Source organism: Protomyctophum bolini, assembly GCF_963924005.1.
Source record: "Protomyctophum bolini genome assembly, chromosome: 6".
NCBI classification, from domain to species: domain Eukaryota; kingdom Metazoa; phylum Chordata; class Actinopteri; order Myctophiformes; family Myctophidae; genus Protomyctophum; species Protomyctophum bolini.
Window position 1 is genome coordinate 8,173,629 of NC_137867.1, and position 21,613 is coordinate 8,195,241.

The 21,613-nt window shown below is 42.8% G+C and overlaps 1 protein-coding gene across 1 annotated transcript; it reads left to right on the top strand.

Annotated features, from left to right (window-relative positions):
- The first annotated feature begins 17,728 nt into the window (after positions 1 to 17,728).
- LOC308317209 (C-type lectin domain family 17, member A-like) lies at positions 17,729 to 18,867 on the top strand. The gene is made up of 4 exons (XM_080766062.1): positions 17,729 to 17,877; positions 17,990 to 18,123; positions 18,293 to 18,402; positions 18,669 to 18,867. Exons 1-4 carry the CDS (start codon positions 17,754 to 17,756, stop codon positions 18,802 to 18,804), a joined length of 504 nt encoding a protein of 167 aa, XP_080622188.1. The 5' UTR covers positions 17,729 to 17,753; the 3' UTR covers positions 18,805 to 18,867.
- The last annotated feature ends 2,746 nt before the right edge of the window (positions 18,868 to 21,613 follow it).

A 21,613-nucleotide genomic window follows, 5' to 3' on the forward strand; every position in this document is an offset into this window, starting at 1 on the left:
TGACTCTCTATCCTGATTGGACGAATGCACAAGTTCATGCCTAAGGTGTTAAGTGGTGCGTTAACGTTCATGTTCAGCACCCCTTTGGCAGAGCCCATAGATCGGCGGCCCTGTTCGGCACCCTAATAGCCGGGGAGCCACAGGCCCAAAAGCTGCCGTACTTTAAAAAAAAATAGTGCTACGACCCCCTGTATAGGGTAGGGGGATATGACATAATAATGAGGAGACAAAAGAAGATTTGTTTATTTTCTCTCCTTTTTTTTCTTTTGACAGAGACAAAAAACTTGTCAATTATTTGTTGGTTCAAAGAAATAATGGCTTCAGGGTGTCTGTTACGTTGAAGACAAATTCAAAGTCCCTACAAAGTGGAAACAATAATACAGTTATATACTAACCTCACTACGCTAACTAACAAAAATGCAATAAATGGTATTCAAACAAAATAACTATATCAAACACCCCTACGGGATGCTAAAGCAGGGTTTCACATTACATGGGATAATACCAAAAGTACCTACAATAAATAACTTAGGAGCTGACGATCAAAATAAGAGCAAATTCTAGAGGTTACTTACTTAAGAACTCAGAACTGACATGAAACTATAACAAAATAGAACTTACTCAAAGGAACTGAAGAAACAAAATGGCAAAGCAAACAAAAGAAAAGGCACCATGGGTGGAGGACAAGAGGGATGGAGTCTCTGCTGCAGAATTAGCATGTCGTTCTCACAGCAGTCAGGACAGACTGAGCACTTTTATAGACAGCAGGGCCATTACCCAGCTGCTGGGAACCAATGAGTAAGAAGGGGCAGGTCCAGTTATAGGACCTGTCAATGATTAGCCTCGGCCCCAGGCTTACTTATCTGCGAAAAGAAAAGCCTGGTCACAACGTAAGGCAGAGAAGCTATCGGCCAACCCGCACCCGGATACAATATTTTCCCGGCCAATCACAACACTTGTTTAATTTGCGGAGAATGTAAACTGATATGTAAAGCATCAACGTCATTTCCTTGAGCGATACTTCGGCTAAAATCCGCAACTTCCGCCCCAAACAAATGATAGCCTCTACAGCGTAGGTCTTGCCCGCAGGGTGGTCAATGATTGCAGCCACCTGCTTTCAATGTCATCAGCACCACAACCATTCTCTACACTCTCCATTCACCTCCATTCATGACCTTAGAGAACACAAAAGGGAAACGATATGCCCTGTCTGTGGCAGACAGTGTGCATGTTGCATCGGACTGGACCCACAGATAGTAGCAGAAGTCATCATTGCACACGATGCCTGGACTACAATCAGAATGCCAGCCATTCGCCTTCCTCGCAAGACGTCATATGGCCAACTCCACCAAGGCCAACACTCTGCAGGGGGGGCCGAAAAAGAGGCTGAAGGACCAACTAAAGACCACGTACCGTTAAGAAATGTGGAATCAAACGCCCTTCCCTTGAGGATGCTGTCAACAAGTATAGTCCAATTGGCAGAGGAGGAAAGAAGGAAGCATCGCCTGGCAAAAAGTCAGAGAAGGAAGGCTGCCAAGTCTGCACCTGCCCCATCGGCAGGGGGCGGCCTTAAGGATCGGGAGGCCCCGTTCATGACGTCATGATTTTAATAATTAATAATTATTACAAAAAAAAAGCATGAACAGCATACACAGCCAAGTAGAAAATACACAAAAGCAGCCTGCTTGATTTTTTTTTTTTTTTAACTTTAATTTTAAGGTATAACTGTAAGGCAGCATGGGCTATACAATGATGCAATCGCAACTGTCAGCGCTGCTAGTGCAGTGAGTGCACACACTGGGAAGTGGGAACAATTACAATTACTACTACTACTACTATTTATTTTTTACAAAATAAATAGTAGTAGGCCCCTGGATGCTCGAGGCCCGTTTCAATTGAAACGATTGAAACATATATAAGCAAGCAAGTAAAAAGTAAGTGCGTGCGTGCGTGTGTTCTCACCATCCATTCTCCAAGGAGGATGCCGTATATATACACACACTATGTGTCATCATCCTAGTGTACGTGATGAATATCAGCTTCACAGTACAGATGATTAGATTGTTAATTAATGCAAAATCAATAAAGAATCGGTCTCATATTACATTATTCATTCTCCTTCACGTGCCCTCTCTGTTTCACTGTACGCACGCACGCACGCACGCACACACACACACACGCACACGCACACGCACACACACACTTCCTACATAGACTATAGAATGCAGTGTTCTTGGCCTCGACGGCGTCTAATCTGATGCTGGCATCGTCAACCTATCTAATTGCCGCCGAGTCTGCCAGCTTGGACCAGTGTGTTCATCGCGCTGCATCCACGTGTAATTAAACTATTTTAATGGGGTAATTCCCATGGAAAACATTCGCCAGCCTATAGTGCACTCTGCCCAGCACCAGATTGAAGGGTTGTCCAACATGTGCACGCGTGCCAGTGCAAGGCACGGTGTGTGCGTGCGTGCGTGCGTGCGCGAGCATGAGTCAGTGCGTGCGTGTGTATGTATGTATGTGCGCAAGCATGCGTGCGTGCGTGTGAGTGTGCGTGCGTGGGTGCATGCGTGCGTGCGTGCGCAAGCATGAGTCAGTGCGTGCGTGTGTATGTATGTGCGCAAGCATGCGTGCGTGCGTGTGAGTGTGCGTGTGCTTTAATTACTGTATTAGTAAGGGCCAAATGTTCCCACAAGTATCGTAACATTTTTAGAAGTGAACATTGTGAAGACAATTTGGTCTTCTACTACACACTGCATGGTGAATACTGTGTTTGTAAAATGTTGATGTATTGTACAGTACAGTAAGGGACATTTTTTATGCACAGGCAAGCTAGGCAAATCATGCCTATGATCTGTCATAGGGCCCTGAAAAAAAGAAAATAAAAAAGTAATATTAATGACATCATCATACTGCTGAACATGCTGTATACCATGAGGCTGTATAGCCAGGTGCACACCTGTGTCAATGACACGATTTGAAATGAGTTAACTATAGTCTGTGTAACACTGTCTCCGTCTGAAATGATGCTGCTGTAAACTGCATGAACAACAATCAAACACTAACAAAATGTGCGCATGCAGGCTTTACCTATGGGGGGAGGTGGGTGGATCAGGCTGTGCCTATAGTAGGGCCCTGAGTATAGTGATACAAATGTAATTTTTGTTAAGAGTATACTTCTTCTCCCAGCGCTGGTGAAGGTTGACGGTGACGGATGCTGCAGTTTGATCGTCATCGTGTGATTGTTCTCCTCCAATAGCGCGTTATCTACCATCCACGCAACGCCACACACACACACACACACACACACACACACACACACACACACACACACACACACACACACACACACACACACACACACACACACAGAGAGAGAGAGGGAGAGAAAAATATGCTTTGGATTCACACACTTTGATTCAATGTGACCTTTTATGGCGTCGGCGAACACTTTCCATTTTCTTTCCCCTTGATTACATTTTTCACCTGGGTATGAACTGCATCACACGTCTATACTTACCAGTGGTGGACAGTAACTGAGTACTGTACATTCACTTGAATATCTGTACTTTACTCTCACTCCACTATATTCAAACAAACGCATACTGTATTGGCTATTGTCTGTCTGGCTCCCATGAAGGGGGACAAGTACATGTACAGTATGAGTTTAGGGCTGTGGCGATACATTTGAACGGAGATACGATATACGTATCACGACCCATATGGCTGACGATGCGACACATGGACGATATTGGTTCATCTATATGGCGATACGAGTCAATGGTTTTTTAAATTGATACAGTGACTATTTAGCAAGGAAATTAAATCTGTGTGAAACGTGTGGATAGAGTATAGGTTTTGAACTAAGGGAGAAATGTATACCAGAATAGTGCGCGGCTGCGGTGCGCTCGCGTCTAAAGCCCTAACCACGCCAAAAGGGGTCGACTCCTTGGGGTCCCAACGGTTGCAAGGAGTTAGCGCTAAAACCGTCTCGACCTTTTTGGTGTGGTTTGGGGCCATTGAAGTCCATGCGTTGAATCATATATATAGGGGTCAACGTATGGGTCAACGTGCAACGAGACATATCACACCGCAGGGACAACGCTAAAACCGTCTCGACCCTTTGGTGTGGTTTGGGCTTAACGCCACGCGGTCCTTGTTGTTGTTCCGTGAATATTGTGTGTCCGACTGAGACACACACACACACACACACACACACACACACACACACACACACAAAGCGTACATTTTGAACGAAGGCAGTGATGTGTCTTTGGCCACTGACCGTGTTTTTTCTGTGTTGTTCTGTGTTGTTTCTTCTCTGTGAATAAGAGAGAGAGAGAGAGAGAGAGAGGATGAAGTAGAGCAGCGAGCGATGTGTCTTTGGCCACTGACCGTTGTTTCTCCGTCAATTCCGTGCGTCCACTCACTCCGCTGTCGCCAAATATTTTGTATATAAAAATAAATTTAAATAAGTTTGTTTTTTGCAACTGAATGGCTGGAAAAGAGAAATGAAGAGTTTACATAGTACACATAGTGCATGCATTAACTTTCCTTAATGATTATATCTGGTTTCAGTATTTATTTATGGTGTATTTTCACTATTATTATGGTTCAGTCAGACAACTCACGAATAGATTGACCAATATTTATTACAGAATGAGTAACAAACAAGTGTGCATATATGATATTTGACTTGGCGTTCGGCTCTGCTGGATTTCTCCCTGCTCGGCACGATTAAGCAACAACATAAAGCATAAAGAGCAGGGAGATAGATATACAATAACCCCCCCCCCCCCCAATGGGGAGCATAAATAACAGAGCCCACCGGTGGTGCTGGGGTGGTGGTGGGAGAAAACATCACATACAAACCGGGAACCATGAGCACAGGAAGGCAGGAAGAGCATGCAGTTTATTGAGCTTAAGTATAGCCCGCCCAATTGGTCAGCTGACTGCCGCATCGGCGAATGACGTGTGGGACTTGCACACACTCATACGCCCACATAGTAATGGTAGCATGTTAACCCCTTGAGTATAGTATATGCGCCTTTGAGCACAGCATGAACCCCCCTCGAGTATGTCTGCCTGAACTGACTCCGCAGGCTATACGTCTCATTTATTGTAGCGGACAATTTGTATTGGGGGGGGGGGGGAGGGGGGTGGGGCGGGGGACACGGCCAAAGCATTTCTGGGGGTCCCCGGGCAAATACGTTGAGAACCCCTGAAGTAGACCACTTAGTACAATAGTATTACAATTGATTATTTGCATTGCAAAACAATTTGATGCAGATTATTTGCATTGCAAAACGATACGATACAAAGTCAAACGATACAATTATGTTTACTGTTCACATTCGATTCTTGAAATTAAAACAGGTTTTTTTCCGATGCAGTTACTATAGGCCTATATCATTACACCCCTGTGAATTACCCACTTCAGCACAATTTGTGTTGCCAATCATTTGGAAAACACGGCCCGTCTGTATTTCTACAACCGGTCCCAAAAAGTTGTTGTGGTTTTGAGTCTGTATTTCTACAACCGGTCCCAAAGTTGTTGTGGTTTTGAGTCTGTATTTCTACAACCGGTCCCAAAGTTGTTGTGGTTTTGAGTCTGTATTTCTACAACCGGTCCCGAAGTTGTTGTGGTTTTGAGTCTGTATTTCTACAACCGGTCCCAAAGTTGTTGTGGTTTTGAGTCTGTATTTCTACAACCGGTCCCAAAGTTGTTGTGGTTTTGAGTCTGTATTTCTACAACCGGTCCCGAAGTTGTTGTGGTTTTGAGTCTGTATTTCTACAACCGGTCCCAAAGTTCTTGTGGTTTTGAGTCTGTATTTCTACAACCGGTCCCGAAGTTGTTGTGGTTTTGAGTCTGTATTTCTACAACCGGTCCCAAAGTTCTTGTGGTTTTGAATCCATCGACCGATTCATGGGATACCATTCACAATATTTCAATAATAATTGATTGTGTCTCTTCCTCTCCTCTCCTCCTTTAACCCATTCTGACTTGAGATCAGATTCTAAAAATGTCTTCTACATCCTGACAGTTTTCTGAAAAAGCTGTTTCTATGTCAGTCGTTCTTCGATTTTTCAAAAATAGCAGACCTATACAAGCGTTACGAGCTTGTAGATCTGCTATTTTTCAATAGCTAAAGCACGACATCATGCTAACACCAAAAGGGGTTCCCGCCCCGAAATGGGTTAACTGCAATTATGGGCCTGCACAATTAAGAATTTCACCCAGAGCAGAACAAGACAACCATTGAATCGCCGCAAATACATATCGAATAGCCCTGGTCAGTGTTTCAGGGGCTATAGAGCAAATATACTGATAAATATCATATACTGTAAATCCTGTGACTCCCGCGTCATCCTACATTGTTGTTGCCCCTTTTACATAACGACTGTAATACAGTGATTCTGAAACGGTGTGTCGGGATCCCCAGGGGGGTCCCCACATGAGTTATGTGACAATGTAAGGACTTTTAAGACCTACAATTGTCAAATAATATAACTCACTTCACGATATGCATCTGTGGAACCAAGTCAAAATGCCGATCAACTCCTACAATCGCAAGTGCTTGCAGGGTGGAGGCGGGTAGTCCCCCGTTTGAATATATTTTTGGGGGTCACGGCCTGAAAAGGTTCATCTAAAGGTTAATTTAATAAACAGATCTACAGAAATGTGAAGGCCATCTAATCTCCCCCCTGTGCAACACCAGGGCTGAACCGAGATCAGTGCAGTTCGTGCAAAAGAGAAAACCAAAAGAATAAATCAATTGCTACTTGAAGGTCGGAATGTGGGAGAAACACACCCGAGAGAGAGCCAAGACTTTTGTCCGACATGATAAATTATCTATTTCTGAGATTCATTCGAGATTGCACAAGACCGGATTTCTCATTCAATAACCCATTTTAAGGATGTAGAGCATTTTCTGGATTTTTGGAAACGCCACATTCATAAATATTAATTATATTGAATTGATCTCTCTCTCTCTCTCTCTCTCTCTCTCTCTCTCTCTCTCGTTCCATCCGATGGTGTTGGCAGCTCTGTTTAGAAGCAACTTAACCTCCATCAAGATGATGGTTCAGTAATTAAATAAATACAAACCTTGTGCCCCCCGCAGCCTGTTTCCATGACACCCGTTATTTCCCCCCCCCCCCCCCCCCCCCCCCATCACGTCAACACAACAACTCCCCTTAGCGATGAAACAAACTGCAACGTCGTCCACATAATGTAATTCAATCCGAAGCTCGAAGCCGGTGGGTCGTGAAATGTTTTGGTTCCGCGTTTATAATAACCAAACGACGACGGGAGGTGTGATGCGAAATCGACGCCGTGGAGCCCATTACAATTTCAGTCATTTCACTGTTATTGCACCCGTGACGACCTTTATCATCTGCCCCTTAAATTTTGAGTCATGGCTCTAAGTTAATATTTTCTGCATGAAAAGTGTAACTTTCAGTCATCTAGGGGGAAGGCGAGTATTTATGTGCATATATGCTCTTGCGTTGCAACACCCCAATACACATGGATTTACCTATAAGGGATGATTCGGGCTGTGGATCATCCTCTCCAGAATATTTGGCCTGCATAATACTGTATACCATGTAGGTCTTCTCCTTCTTTCTTCGTGCATCGTCGCCACATGTCCAGCTCAAGTTTCACAACGCCACGCCATTGTCTCTGGTCCCACGTGGAAGGTGGCCAGCCTCTGAAGGAGGGTCTGTACAGTGGACAGGTGGTGGTTATGTGGTCGGCGGTCTGCTCAGGCTCGACACACTCGCATTCCTGCACTGTCTGCCCGGAACCCACTTCTTCATGGACGATTTTGCGTCAAAACCCCCGAGTACACGGAGACAGTTTAGCAGGGTCCAATGCCCCGGCGAGTAGGTGTTCTCCTTTCGACTCCATCTCCCGGGTCTTGGATGTAGTGGGTGCAGACGTGTTGGCTCAGCCGACTACAACGGAAACCACCCACTTCCAGGTGGTTCCCCTGTGGACGGGTCCCCCGCAGGGATTGGATCCATGAAAGCATCTCTTGTGCTCTCCTGTTGGTGGCGGGACTTGAGTCCGCATGGGGGCGCTGCCTTAGTTGTAGTTTCGTGCAGGATATGCCAGTCGTGTTCTTGGGCTTTCCTCGCGAAAGTGCGATGGTCGCGGCCTCTCGTCCGGAGGCAATTCCCGCTAGGACCGGCAGGTAGGACACGGGGGTTGGGCTTCAGGCAGCCAGTTACGATCCGAAGGCATTGTTGGGGACAGGATCAACCTTCTTCACGTGTGGACTTCTGCTCACAGACTGGAGCACAGTTACTCGGCAGCAGAGAACACCCTGCAGGGCTTGTGTGGAGATCCGGGGTATAGTGTCCTGGCGGAGGCTCCACGAGTTGTGCCAGCGAGGTGGCAGATAAGCGAGACCCTTGATGATACTTTGGGCTGTATTTTGCGTGTCTTAAGTACCAGGTCTTATTCCCTAACTTGAGTAAACTAAAGACCCGGAGGCGTGATCAATGCCATTTGGCTATTCTGAGTGGCCAAAGAGCATTGATCACGCCTCCAGGTCTTTAAAGCGGGTTTTGTTTGCACGTTGGAAATCTGTGAAATCAGTATTCTGATATTAACCTGTGGGCCACATTATTGGTAGCTGCTCGTAGAGAGACACGCATTTCTCATTAGCCAGATTCCTTTTTTCCTGTTTATTTTTTTAGCGCCCTATACTACTATGCAAGCTCCATGTGCCGCGCAATATGAATATTATTTTTCATAAAATCGATGCCCTACAACAGTACGTGTGTGTGTGTGTGTGTGTGTGTGTGTGTGTGTGTGTGTGTTTCAGCTTGTGTTAGATGTTATAGAATGGGGAGTTCCAAGTTTACTCATTTCTCTGAAAGTAAACTTCATGATATAGATTTTTTTTAGTATAATCCACGTCTGCATATATGGTGTGTGTAATACATACATGCAGAGGAATGCATGCAGTAACAGCATGATACCCTCGTGCAGGTTATGAATCGACAGGTCTGAAATTACAGCCAGGAAATTACTGTTTATACAATGTGTCAAATTGATGTTTCAATTTGAAATATGGAGATGAACATGTCTGCCATGGGGAACTATATGGAATACTGTCTGTCACACTTAATATGCATCCGATAGGAGGCAATGGCAGCAGGTGTGTGTGTGTGTGTGTGTGTGTGTGTGTGTGTGTGTGTGTGTGTGTGTGTGTGTGTGTGTGTGTGTGTGTGTGTGTGTGTGTGTGTGTGTGTGTGTGTGTGTGTGTGTGTGTGTGTGTGTGTGTGTGTGTTTCAGCTTGTGTTAGATGTATAGAATGGGGAGTTCCAAGTTTACTCATTTCTCTGAAAGTAACTTCATGATATAGATTTTTTTTAGTATAATCCACGTCTGCATATATGGTGTGTGTAATACATACATGCAGAGGAATGCATGCAGTAACAGCATGATACCTCGTGCAGGCTATGAATCGACAGGTCTGAAATTACAGCCAGGAAATTACTGTTTATACAATGTGTCAAATTGATGTTTCATTTGAAATATGGAGATGAACATGTCTGCCATGGGGGAACTATATGGAATACTGTCTGTCACACTTAATATGCATCCGATAGGAGGCAATGGCAGCAGGTGTGTGTGTGTGTGTGCGTGTGCGTGTGTGTGTGTGTGTTGTGTGTGTGCGTGTGTGTGTGTGTGTGTGTGTGTGTCGTGTGCGTGCGTGCGTGCACGATCACACACTCACACGTCACGTGCATGCTCTCACACATGGGTGTCCATTAGTCATTAGTGTATGCTTCAGTTGAGACAAACAACATATTGTACACACTGTACTTCAATAACACATCTATTGTACACAGTGTACTTCAATAACACATCTATTGTACACACTGTACTTCAATAACACATCTATTGTACACAGTGTACTTCAGTAACACATTCTATTGTACACACTGTACTTCAATAACACATATATTGTACACACTGTACTTCAATAACACATCTATTGTACACAGTGTACTTCAGTAACACATCTAGTGTACACACTGTACTTCAATAACACATATATTGTACACAGTGTACTTCAATAACACATCTATTGTACACAGTGTACTTCAGTAACACATCTATTGTACACAGTGTACTTCAATAACACATCTATTGTACACACTGTACTTCAATAACACATCTATTGTACACACTGTACTTCAATAACACATCTATTGAACACATTGTACTTCAGTAAAGCATCTATTGTATGGATTGTACTTCTGCAACCATCTGCTTTTCTGTCCAGGACCTTGTTGTCAGAGTTAATGGCGAACACAGGGTGTGGATCGGATTGACCGACAGGGACGAGGAAGGAGTGTGGAAGTGGGTGGATGGAACACCACTGACCACAACACCGTAAGACTTTACCTTCATTATTCTACTAACACATTTTAATTACATTAACCATACTTCTTTTTCACATTTTTGTCTAAATGGTAGCCTATTAAAACCTATAAATTATACTGTATCTGTTTCAATTCTCCAGTAAATGTAATACCAACAATAGCATAATTTGAAGTCACGATTTAAAAAACAAAACCTTTAGAGAAACAAAGCCTTGTTGTGAAGGTATTGTAATGTATTACACGTATCTACTTCTACAGGTACTGGTGGGGTGATCAGCCCAATAATGATGGCGATGAAGACTGTGCTATATCTGGTTATGGAAAATGGAACGACATACTATGTTCTCAACTTCACCGCTGGATTTGTGAAATAGTTTTCTAGAGTTATCTAGTGATGGTGATGTGTATTAGTTAAAGGACCACTTCACCACTTTTCAACCTATCTTCATATAATAGGTCCTCACTAATAATCATGAAAAAAACGGTGCAATTTTTTTCTAGGAGGGCTGTGGGCAGTTCAGAAACCGTCTTCCAGTGACATCATCGATGGGGAATACAAGCTAATAGAAACTGCAGGCTTTCTAGTCCTGAAAAGTTGCAATGCGAAAAATGCGCTCTCACGATAATTAAAATCTAAACATTTTTTAAACAACTTGTTTAAAAAATAAACCTAATGATGATGTCACTGGAAGACAGTTTCCTATGAGACACAGACTGAGTAGAAAAAAATCGTGCCATTTTATCATGATTATTAGTGAGGACCTATTTTATGAAGAAAGGTTGAAAAGTGGTGAAGTGGTCCTTTAAGTACAGCTCCTGATTAACCCTTTGTGGTGCCTGGTGTTGGGGTTACGACCTGGGGGGGGGGGTGCTGCTTTGCCACGCGGGTGCTCACCGATTCACAATCTATCCGCTTTTTGTTTTTGTACATCAAATACACGACCTGATGTGAGCTTGTAGATCTGCTATATTACCCCCCCCCCCTGAATAGGCATGCTGGGGTTCAAGAGGATATTTGATATATTCATTATAGAGGGTATATCTATGCGCATGACATCATCGAACCCGGAAGTTATACTGAGAGTCAAATAGACTACTTTATTAAGTTATGCGGGAACGCCTACTGACTGTCAAAAAGACTCCTTTCTGGCCTTGGCAGCCCAGACATCCAAACAGATCTGATTGCATTAACCCTCTAAGACCCGCATTCACCCATTCTGACCTGAGATCAGATTCATACGAGGTTTCCACTGGACACACACTAGTCTGATTAACCCATTCTGACCTGAGATCAGATTCTAAAAATGTCAGTCGCTCTTCGATTTTTCAAAAATAGCAGACCTACAAGCTCGTAGCGCGCCACTCGGTGGCGCGCTACGAGCTTGTAGATCTGCTATTTTTCAATAGCTAAAGCATAACATGATGCCAACACCAAAATGGGTTCCCGGTCAGAATGGGTTAATTTCTACTTGCAAAAAATAGATTTCAAGCTTACTACTACTTTGTACTACTAGGACTAAGACAAAAAAAGATGTTAAAAAAAAAAAATACATTTGGGGGATATATCTTTCACAATAATGTTCTGGACATTCTAATGATCACAAAAAAATCATATATTACAATTATTTTACCTACTTTTAGGGTCAAAAGTATTTTGCACAGAGTCCAGACATTTTTAATTTGTGTGAATTTCAGCCTCTGTGGGTGGTATTTATATGCAAATATCATGACCAATGGCATTGAAATGGCATTGCAATGAACATCACTGATGACGTTTAGGTGAAAAAAGAACAGAAAGAAATAATTAAGTAATGAATTAAAATATAATTGTTGCTGTAAAGCAACGCTGGGTCTTAGAGGGTTAAACAAGGTTAATGTTAAACTCACTGTATGAATGCGCATACCCTCTATTTAGACACATGAATAATAGCCAGCATCTGTTTTACTTTAAAATTTTATCCCACAATTGTGCAACCCATTTTGTTCACCCATTGTCATTATCTAATGTAATTCTGGACGCTACACTGACTCCCTCTGCCAACCTGGGGAGAGCAACGGACTGACCTCATGAAGATCCTTTATATGTTCCTTCTTCTGTTTAATTGTAATGCCACAGACAGATGGATCAATAAAGTGTTTGTGATGAAACTGGGTTTGGTCCAAATCAGGTTGTTAATTAAAACACTGAATGTTATAAATACGTACATGAACTCTAATTACTGACACTGTAAATTACTGTTTACATTTCTAACATGTAGAATTGATCACATCAATGTTGTGTTTGTGACACCAGGGAGTTGATATAAACTGCTGTACCTCATATGATAAAGAGGATACACTTTAGTAACTAAATTAATGTACAGGATGTGCAGTTGAATAATAAACATCCCTGAGTTTGGACTTCTTTAAATGTAGGTCAACAGATGAGGAACAACTTCAGATATTTACATACTAGTCCATATCTAGACAATACCTGTTTAAATATAATTATATGTAAATGACTTCAAATGAGAAGTTCTGAAAAGGCAGGCGTACAGAATTACACAGTGGAGGAAGTTACTACTGCATGGGGCAGATCAGCTGTTGTCACTATTTTAAATGCTATTATAAAATACAACCCTAACACACTAAGACAATTAATACCTGTTGTCAATTACACTAGTATCCAGTTAACCCATTTAGACCTGATGTCGAAAATGTCTTATTTATCCTGACAGTTTTCTGAAACACCTATGTTTCTATGTCAGTGGTGCTCAAAAGGTCAAGTACCTTCAAAATGATCTGTATTTGACCGCGGATCCCCATCTGAAAATATGTAGTCCCCGTCCCCCGTCCCCCCCGAAAGCAAAGATTTGAGTTGAAAGAATATATGCAAAGATTTGCACCACATCTTCGCACTATGAGCTTGTAGATCAGCTATTTTTCAATAGCTAAAGTATAAAGTCTGTGAAAAAAGATTTCACGTACAGTAAATTGCACCAGTGGCGTGCACAGACATTTCGAGGGGCAGGTGCTCAAGTGCAAAAAAGGGCACCTTGTGCAGCAGCGCGTGGAACCGGCCGGTTGCCTTAATTAATAGTGTGAGATTTAGAGATTTTGGGGCCTAAATAATATATTAGAAGCTTTTTATCAAGAATTGATCAATGTCACCATGGTCACCTTTTTCAAAAGGGCACATTGCCAAAAGGGCACCCCCTAGTGTCTATCTGTGCACGCCACTGCTGTACACAGACGGACGGACGGACGGACGGACGGACGGAGTGCAAAAAATACCCTCTCCCCATGCCTTCGGCCTGGTGGAGACAATGAAGAAGTCATTAGTCATGTTTAACAGTCTGTCTTATTGCTAGTAGCCTAAATGTAAATTAACCACCATCATTGAATTACGTTTCCTCTGACATTTTGTTTAGGTTATCAAGTTCAAGTATCAAGTTTGCTACCGTATACTTCACTATTCTTTCAAAGCATGCATGTCATTTTCCTCTTTTGTGACATATGAGTCTAACAACAAGTTTCAGAACCGATCAGTTTGACAATGAACTACAATGACTGAGGACGTGTATGTCAACACCGGGCCAAATCCCACCAAGAAGGTCAGATCTGGCCGAGGAGAGATGGAGATGCAGGAGAGAGGAGAGAGAGAAGAGGAGACAGGCGACATCTATCTGATTCCAGACGACCAGGACCCCATCTATCTGATTCCAGACGACCAGGACCCCATCTATGTGACTCCAATCGACCCGGACCCCATCTATGTGACTCCAAACGACTCGGACCCCATCTATGTGACTCCAATCGACCCGGACCCCATCTATGAGACTCCAGCCGACCCGGACCCCATCTATGAGACTCCAGACCCTGGGACACAGAACAACACAGCAAAAGAGCAGCTTGGAGGTAACATTATAACTAATGTTGTATACAAAAGGTTAACTAATATATGTATGGATGTTAGTGTTACACAAGGACAGTGTAGTGGTGTAGGGTGAACTCTACTACTAAAACACACATTATGTATATTCACTCCTAAAATGTTAATATTAAACTGTATATGTATATGGGTTACATGTAAAAAATGGGGAAAAAAAGGGAAAGGAATACATCAATGATGTGTCTTTGTGTCATATTAAATTGGTAGGAGATTTCCAACTTTACAAGCAATTAGAATTGCGTGATTAGAAACAATATGCCATTTAGGCATAAATGGACTGATTTTCCAATTGTAGGCTATAGGCGTAAGGGGCTTAATCATTCACCCATTTAAATAAGTGCTTTGATCTTTCTTCAGATAAAAAGGCAGATCTGGTTATCTGGCGGGTCAGAAAGGCTGAGCACTTAATTATTAATTATGCGAGATCCTTTTGGGGAGTCTGGAGGACGGACCGCAGCACACACCAGCTCACATGCCAGCCTTCATCCATATGTTTATGGTTCATTCATCAATCACTCCATAAACCTTGATTATTATGACTGCCTTGACATGCTACTGTATATCTCTCATGCAGGCATCACTCACCCACAGCACGAATGGGTAAATTAATTAATATAGGCCTAGCCTACAAACGTATTCCATTCATGGCGATGCGACTGTGATGTGTCATGTAGCCTTGAGGTGCGTGTGTGCGTGCGTGCGTGCGTGTGTGCGTGCGTGCGCGGACATGACAGCAAGGCAGGCGAGGCGAGAGGGAAACAGACAGGGTAGGCCTAAAGCTTTATTTAATTCATGCAGGTGTTCGTTAATTCAAATACCGGTATATCTTTATATATTTAAGATACAACACACTGCATTGAGTTGGGCTTGCAGTTGTAAATTGCGTGTACATGCGTGCATCTGTGTGTGTGGGGGGAGGAGGGGGGGGGGGGGGGATGGATTTATTGGCTTTTTCCATCATGTAACGGTTTCCATTTATACGTTGTTTGGTCGTATTGCAGTTATTCATGTCACAAACACGAGGGCGAGGCTTGATTTCATAGGGCGTGCCAGATTGATTTCAGCCGTCACATTTACCAACTAATTAGGAAGGAAATGAAGGAAGGATCAGCTGTTTGGGATCACTTCATAAATGTCATGCCGACCGACGTGAGTGTCTCCAAAACCTCGATAAATGAGAGCCATTGACCCTGAATGCTATACTCCATTTCAGCGCAGTCAATTAAGAACATAAATTACTTACAGTATGCCATCACAACTTGTGACTTATTTTAAATGTCTTATTTTGGGACTATACTGGTTTAAACCTACAGGGAGTGTGACGATCATGGTGTCGTATGTTTTTCAGGCTCTGAAGACTCAAAGCGGAATCTCTACTTGGCTGCTGCTGCGGCGTGTGGGTGGCTGCTGTGTGTTCTCCTATTGGCTGGCATCATTGTCCTGGTGGTACTCTGTGAGTAAAGCATTCTATTCTTTACTGTTGATGGATGTTGAGGGAAACACTTTGGGCTCTATTGTGAGGAAGGTGGGTTGGCGCGAGGCCAAGGTCAAGGCTCTATTGTGAGGAAGGTGGGTTGGCGCGAGGCATGCGGTGGACGGGGAGCTTCTAAATGTCTGTAGGTGACGTGTCTTGTTTTTCCATGTCTATACTCTATACGCACAGGTCTGCTGTTTTTCCATGTCTATACTCTATACGCACAGGTCTGCTCCAAGGTGTTTGCTTTTTATTCAAAACACCATAAATAAGACCCAACGTTTGGGCCGTGAACGAACGGCCTTCATCAGGTGATAATCGGCAGTATGTGTGACGACTCCCTTTTAAACCCAGTCGTCACATCACGTGACTGATGACGACTGCATGGGCAGGTGATTCACTGACACCAATAAGTGACAATCAATATAACAATAAATATGAGTAACCACCACAGTTTACAATAAGGCAACACAGTTTCAAAAGAACAGTTTCAATAAAACTTGCTGGTTGTGTATCATATTTATGGTGTTTTGAATAAAAAGCAAACACCTTGGAGCAAACCTGTGAGCAGACTCTCCTCTCTTCACCGTACGCAAGGGTTGACACTAAGGTCTCAGGGGTCAGGGGTTGACACTAAGGTCTCAGAGGTCAGGGGTTGACACTGAGGTCAGGGGTCAGAGGTTGACACTAAGGTCTCAGAGGTCAGGGGTTGACACTAAGGTCTCAGAGGTCAGGGGTCAGAGGTACTTGCCCATGGGGCAAGTACAGGTCATGGCCACTTGACCCCCAGAAATATCGCAGAAATTGAATTCGCGTTCATTTTAACTTATTTTTTACGTTCTACTGCTTGCTTGAAACGTTTGAAAACTGTTTTGTTTAAGTCACAGGAATACAGTAAACAATCAAGTCATCGTGTAAATCAGGGCTCAAGATTTACTTTTTTACATGGTAGCACTGGTGCTACCAGTTTAAAAATGTAGGCGCACCTTTCATTTTTTTTAATGAATAAAAACAGCACTATAACATGAAAGTAGAGTTACAAATGCATGGTAGAGGAGGGGAAAGGAACTGGTTGGAATAACGTGTTCCTTCCACGCGCTATACGTCCAACCAGGGAAACTCCCCCCTGTCAGGTGTAAAGGAGCGACTTGGACACTCAGGCATGAAGGAAGCATGAGTTCAAGTCCGTTGCTCTCCCCTTGTCCCCCATATAAAAGGTCAACCTGGTTTACTTCCTATAATTTAGCTGGAGAGGCGCACACACACGCACACGCACACGCACACGCACACACACACACACACACACACACACACACACACACACACACGTGTGTTTGTAGGACAGTATATGCGCACAATTACAACAGCATGATAGCTGATAGGGGAAACCGTTTTTTGCATGCTCTCTAGGATCACATTGCCAAACAGCACTGATTAAGCAAAACGGTCACTTATAGTAGCTAAGTACAACACTGATCTCTGATCAGTGTTAAGCAAAACGGTCACTTATAGTAGCTAAGTACAACACTGATCTCTGATCAGCGTTAAGCAGAACGGTCACTTATAGTAGCTAAGTACAACACTGATCTCTGATCAGTGTTAAGCAAAACGGTCACTTATAGTAGCTAAGCCTTTTGCGGCGCGCGCTTAGGCGTGCGGCCGCGCGCACACCCCCTACTGAACATTCCGCACCTCATACTGTAAATATCTTCCCGCGGCCTCATCAGTTTGTTGATTCTCCTTCTTACAGATGGAACGTTGATTAAAGACAAACACATCCTGCAGTCCAGTTTGGATCAGTTCCAGAACAGACATGACAACCTGACCCAACTGACTGACCATTTGGACAAGTTAGAGACCAGATTTAACACCACGACTGACCAGAGAGACCAGTTAGAGACCAGACTTAACACCACGACTGACCAGAGAGACCAGTGGAAGACTATGTTTGACAACATGACCGAACAGAGAGACAAGTTAGAGACCAGACTTGACCAGAGAGACCAGTTAGTGAGCAGACTTAACGACATGACTGACAAACTAGATGACCTGAAGATGATACTTTGTGGTCAGTGAGACAATGTTTTGTATTCAATCTAATATCATGTAGAATATAGATCATCATTTGTCATTAATCTGAGCACATGAAAACAGTGTCTAACATTATATTTTGTGGTTAGAATCACATGGATTTACATTTGGTGATGGTGTGTGCTACTACATCTCTACTGAGGGGAAGACCTGGGAGGACAGCAGAGCATTCTGTACAGCCAGACAATCTGACCTGATGACCATAAAGAGCAAAGAGAAGCAGGTGCAGTGTGTGTGTGTGTGTGTGTGTGTGTGTGTGTGTGTGTGTGTGTGTGTGTGTGTGTGTGTGTGCGCAATGCGTATGCTGTAAGTGTAACCTACTCCATCTAGTTGAGACACACATCTAGTATTGTACACATTGTACTTCAGTAACCAGCTGATTGTCTGTCCAGGACTTTGTTAACAGATTCGGTGGCGGATCCAAGTTTGTGTGGTTTGGATTGACCGACAACGAGACTGAAGGAGTGTGGAAGTGGGTGGATGGAACACCACTGACCACACCGTAAGACTTTACCTTCATTATTCTACTGAGGCCCATTCTAAATATACTCCTTCTAAATACTGACCTAGGTTTTCTGAAAAACAAATATTTAGATAGCAGCATCACATTTTGTAATACTGTACATACTGTACAGAACCCCAAAAGGTCATATTACATTATATTATAATGTAATATAATTTGAAGTCATGATTTAAAAAAAACTAAACATTCAGATAAAATCCTTGTTGTGAAGGTATTGTAATGTATGAATGTGTCTACTTCTACAGGTACTGGGGGCCTGGTGAGCCTAATGGCGATGATGGAGAAGGTGGAGATGAAGACTGTGCTGAGTTTGGTAATGGAGGATGGAACGACCTTCCATGTGGGAACACACGCGATTGGATTTGTGAAATAGTTTTCTAGAGTTATGCATTAACTAGTAATAGTTATGTGTATGTGCAGCACCTGATTAACCCTTTGTGGTGCCTGGAGCTACCACCTGTTGGGGGGGGGGGGGGGGGGTATTTTTTTTCTGAGTACACCAAATAGACAATGAGCTTGTAGATCTGCTATTTTGGGAAATATTCCCCCCATAACAGTCATGCTGGGGTTCAAGAGGATAATTCATATTTCCATTATTCATATATGTAATGTAACATGTAATCAATGTAATGTAATGTAATCAATGAATAACAGCCATCTGTTTCATTCACCACAGACCGATAGATCAATAAAGTGTTTGTGAGGAAACTGGGTTTGGTCCAAATCAGTTTGTTAAAGGACCACTTCACCACTTTGCAACCTATATCTTCATATAATAGGTCCTCACTAATAATTCTGAAAGATTTTTAAAGATGTTTGCCTTGTTTATTGGTTTTCGTTAAACAATGCCACTATACCAACAGAGAATCTACTTCTCAAAAAGGCCAACTTCTCTATTCTACTTCTCAACAATGCCATTATACCAACGTCTCTATTCTTCTCTCTCTCACACAAAAAACTATAAAGGTCATTGACCCTTTCAGTTCAACCAGGTCTTTCAGAAGGGTTCTATCTGGTGCAGAGCTGTGCTTCAGAGAATCATTTAGGAATGCTTAAACATTCTGCTGAGAAAAAACTATGTTAAAGTCACTCAACACCTGCCCAAGTTTGGGTTGTGGATGTGGGTTGTGAATTTCCTCAGCAATGACGCAGAGGAAATTCACACCACAGCAGCTGCTTTCTGATTGGCTGGGAGCAGTGCAATTTTACCACATCGCCGTTATCTCAAAGAGTCCATCTTCAAACGTCCTCTCTTGTGACTTCTGTCCCATCAAGCCGTGCAAGGAGAGCAGTCTGAAAACCCACTACGATATCTGAAGACGTGTCCACCTCAACTGGAGTCAACTCAACTCAGAAACTCAACTCAACTCAATTAAACTAAGAAACTCAACTCAACTCAATTAAACTAAGAAGCTCAACTCAACTCAATTCGACTCAATTAAACTAAGAAGCTCAACTCAACTCAATTCAACTAAGAAACTCAACTCAACTCAATTAAACTAAGAAACTCAACTAAACTCAACTCAATTCAACTAAGAAACTCAACTCAACTCAACTTAAAATGTCTGAAGACATCTACACCAAACCAAATCCGACCGACGACACTTATGAAACCCTCCCTGTTTCTGACCCCGAGAACGACTATGAAACCCTGCCTGTTTCTGCCCCTGAGAACACAGCACAGCAGGGAGGTGGAGGTATAGAACTAACCGTCTATGCAAACCTCCCAGGTTCTGACCCTGAGAACACAGCACAGCATGGAGGTAAAAAATAATAATACTATTATTACTTCTACTGCTACTACTACTGCTACTACTACAACTATTACTACTACAACTATTACTACTGCTAATAATAATAATAATAATAATAATAATAATAATAATAATAATAATACAATAATTTAACACATCTATCGTTCTTACGCAATAGCACCACAGGGCCTCTCTTATCAATGCTTTATTAGATGCGTTTAATGGAATTCGCTTTTATTCACATTATGCCTTAATGTATACAATAATAGTGAAAATGTGTCTGATGTTTACAACATTCAGGATTTAAGAAGAATTTCTTCAAAGCTGTTGCGGCGTGTGTGGGGCTGCTCCTATTGGCTGGCATCATTGTCCTGGGCATACTCAGTGAGTAGCATTTTATAAACACTACTGTATCTTTATGTCAAAAAGAGCACAGGAAAGTACACTTCAATACAAAGTCTGATATTTGAGGATTTGGTGCGTGTGTGCATGGGTGGGTGGGTGCGTGCATGCGTGCGTGTGTGTTCGTGGATGAATGTGTGTGTGTGTGTGTGTGTGTGTGTGTGTGTGTGTGTGTGTGTGTGTGTGTGTGTGTGTGTGTGTGTGCGTGTGTGTGTGTGTGTGTGTGTGTGTGTGTGTGTGTGTGTGTGTGTGTGTGTGTGTGTGTGTGTTTCAGCTTGTGTTAGATGTATAGAATGGGGAGTTCCAAGTTTACTCATTTCTCTGAAAGTAAACTTCATGATATAGATTTTTTTAGTATAATCCACGTCTGCATATATGGTGTGTGTAATACATACATGCAGAGGAATGCATGCAGTAACAGCATGATACCTCGTGCAGGCTATGAATCGACAGGTCTGAAATTACAGCCAGGAAATTACTGTTTATACAATGTGTCAAATTGATGTTTCATTTGAAATATGGAGATGAACATGTCTGCCATGGGGGAACTATATGGAATACTGTCTGTCACACTTAATATGCATCCGATAGGAGGCAATGGCAGCAGGTGTGTGTGTGTGTGTGTGTGTGTGTGTGTGTGTGTGTGTGTGCGCGCGTCTGTGTGCGTGAGTGTCTATGCGGGTGTGGTCAAATGCGTGGTGGGAAGCCTGCGGAATCAGGTTCTATCATGAAAGCTAATTTCCAGTTTTTAATGAGATATTTGCAGGAGCCGGCCCGTTTCTGCATAATGAAACTCTCCGCATTACGCAGATGAAAACGTAATTTGGTAATTGTCAGAACGCCATGCATGCCGTCTGTTACAAATGCATACAAAGTCCCATTACGCAGATAAGACGATTGGAGCTCGCTGCAGGCAGCATATATATACCGTTGCTGTCAGGCAGATATACCTTCAACCTCCATCTTTCCACTTTTTATGTTTTTTTTTTTTTTGTTTCTTTAATTTATTATTTTTTCCTAAATCAATGCCCTAT

Coding starts and splice junctions, on each gene's coding strand:
- LOC308317209 (XM_080766062.1), top strand. CDS start 17,754: ATGTTTGACAACATGACCGAACAGAGAGACAAGTTAGAGACCAGACTT. Junction 17,878..17,989: donor CCTGAAGATGATACTTTGTG/GTCAGTGAGACA, acceptor TTTTGTGGTTAG/AATCACATGGATTTACATTT. Junction 18,403..18,668: donor GGAACACCACTGACCACACC/GTAAGACTTTAC, acceptor CTACTTCTACAG/GTACTGGGGGCCTGGTGAGC.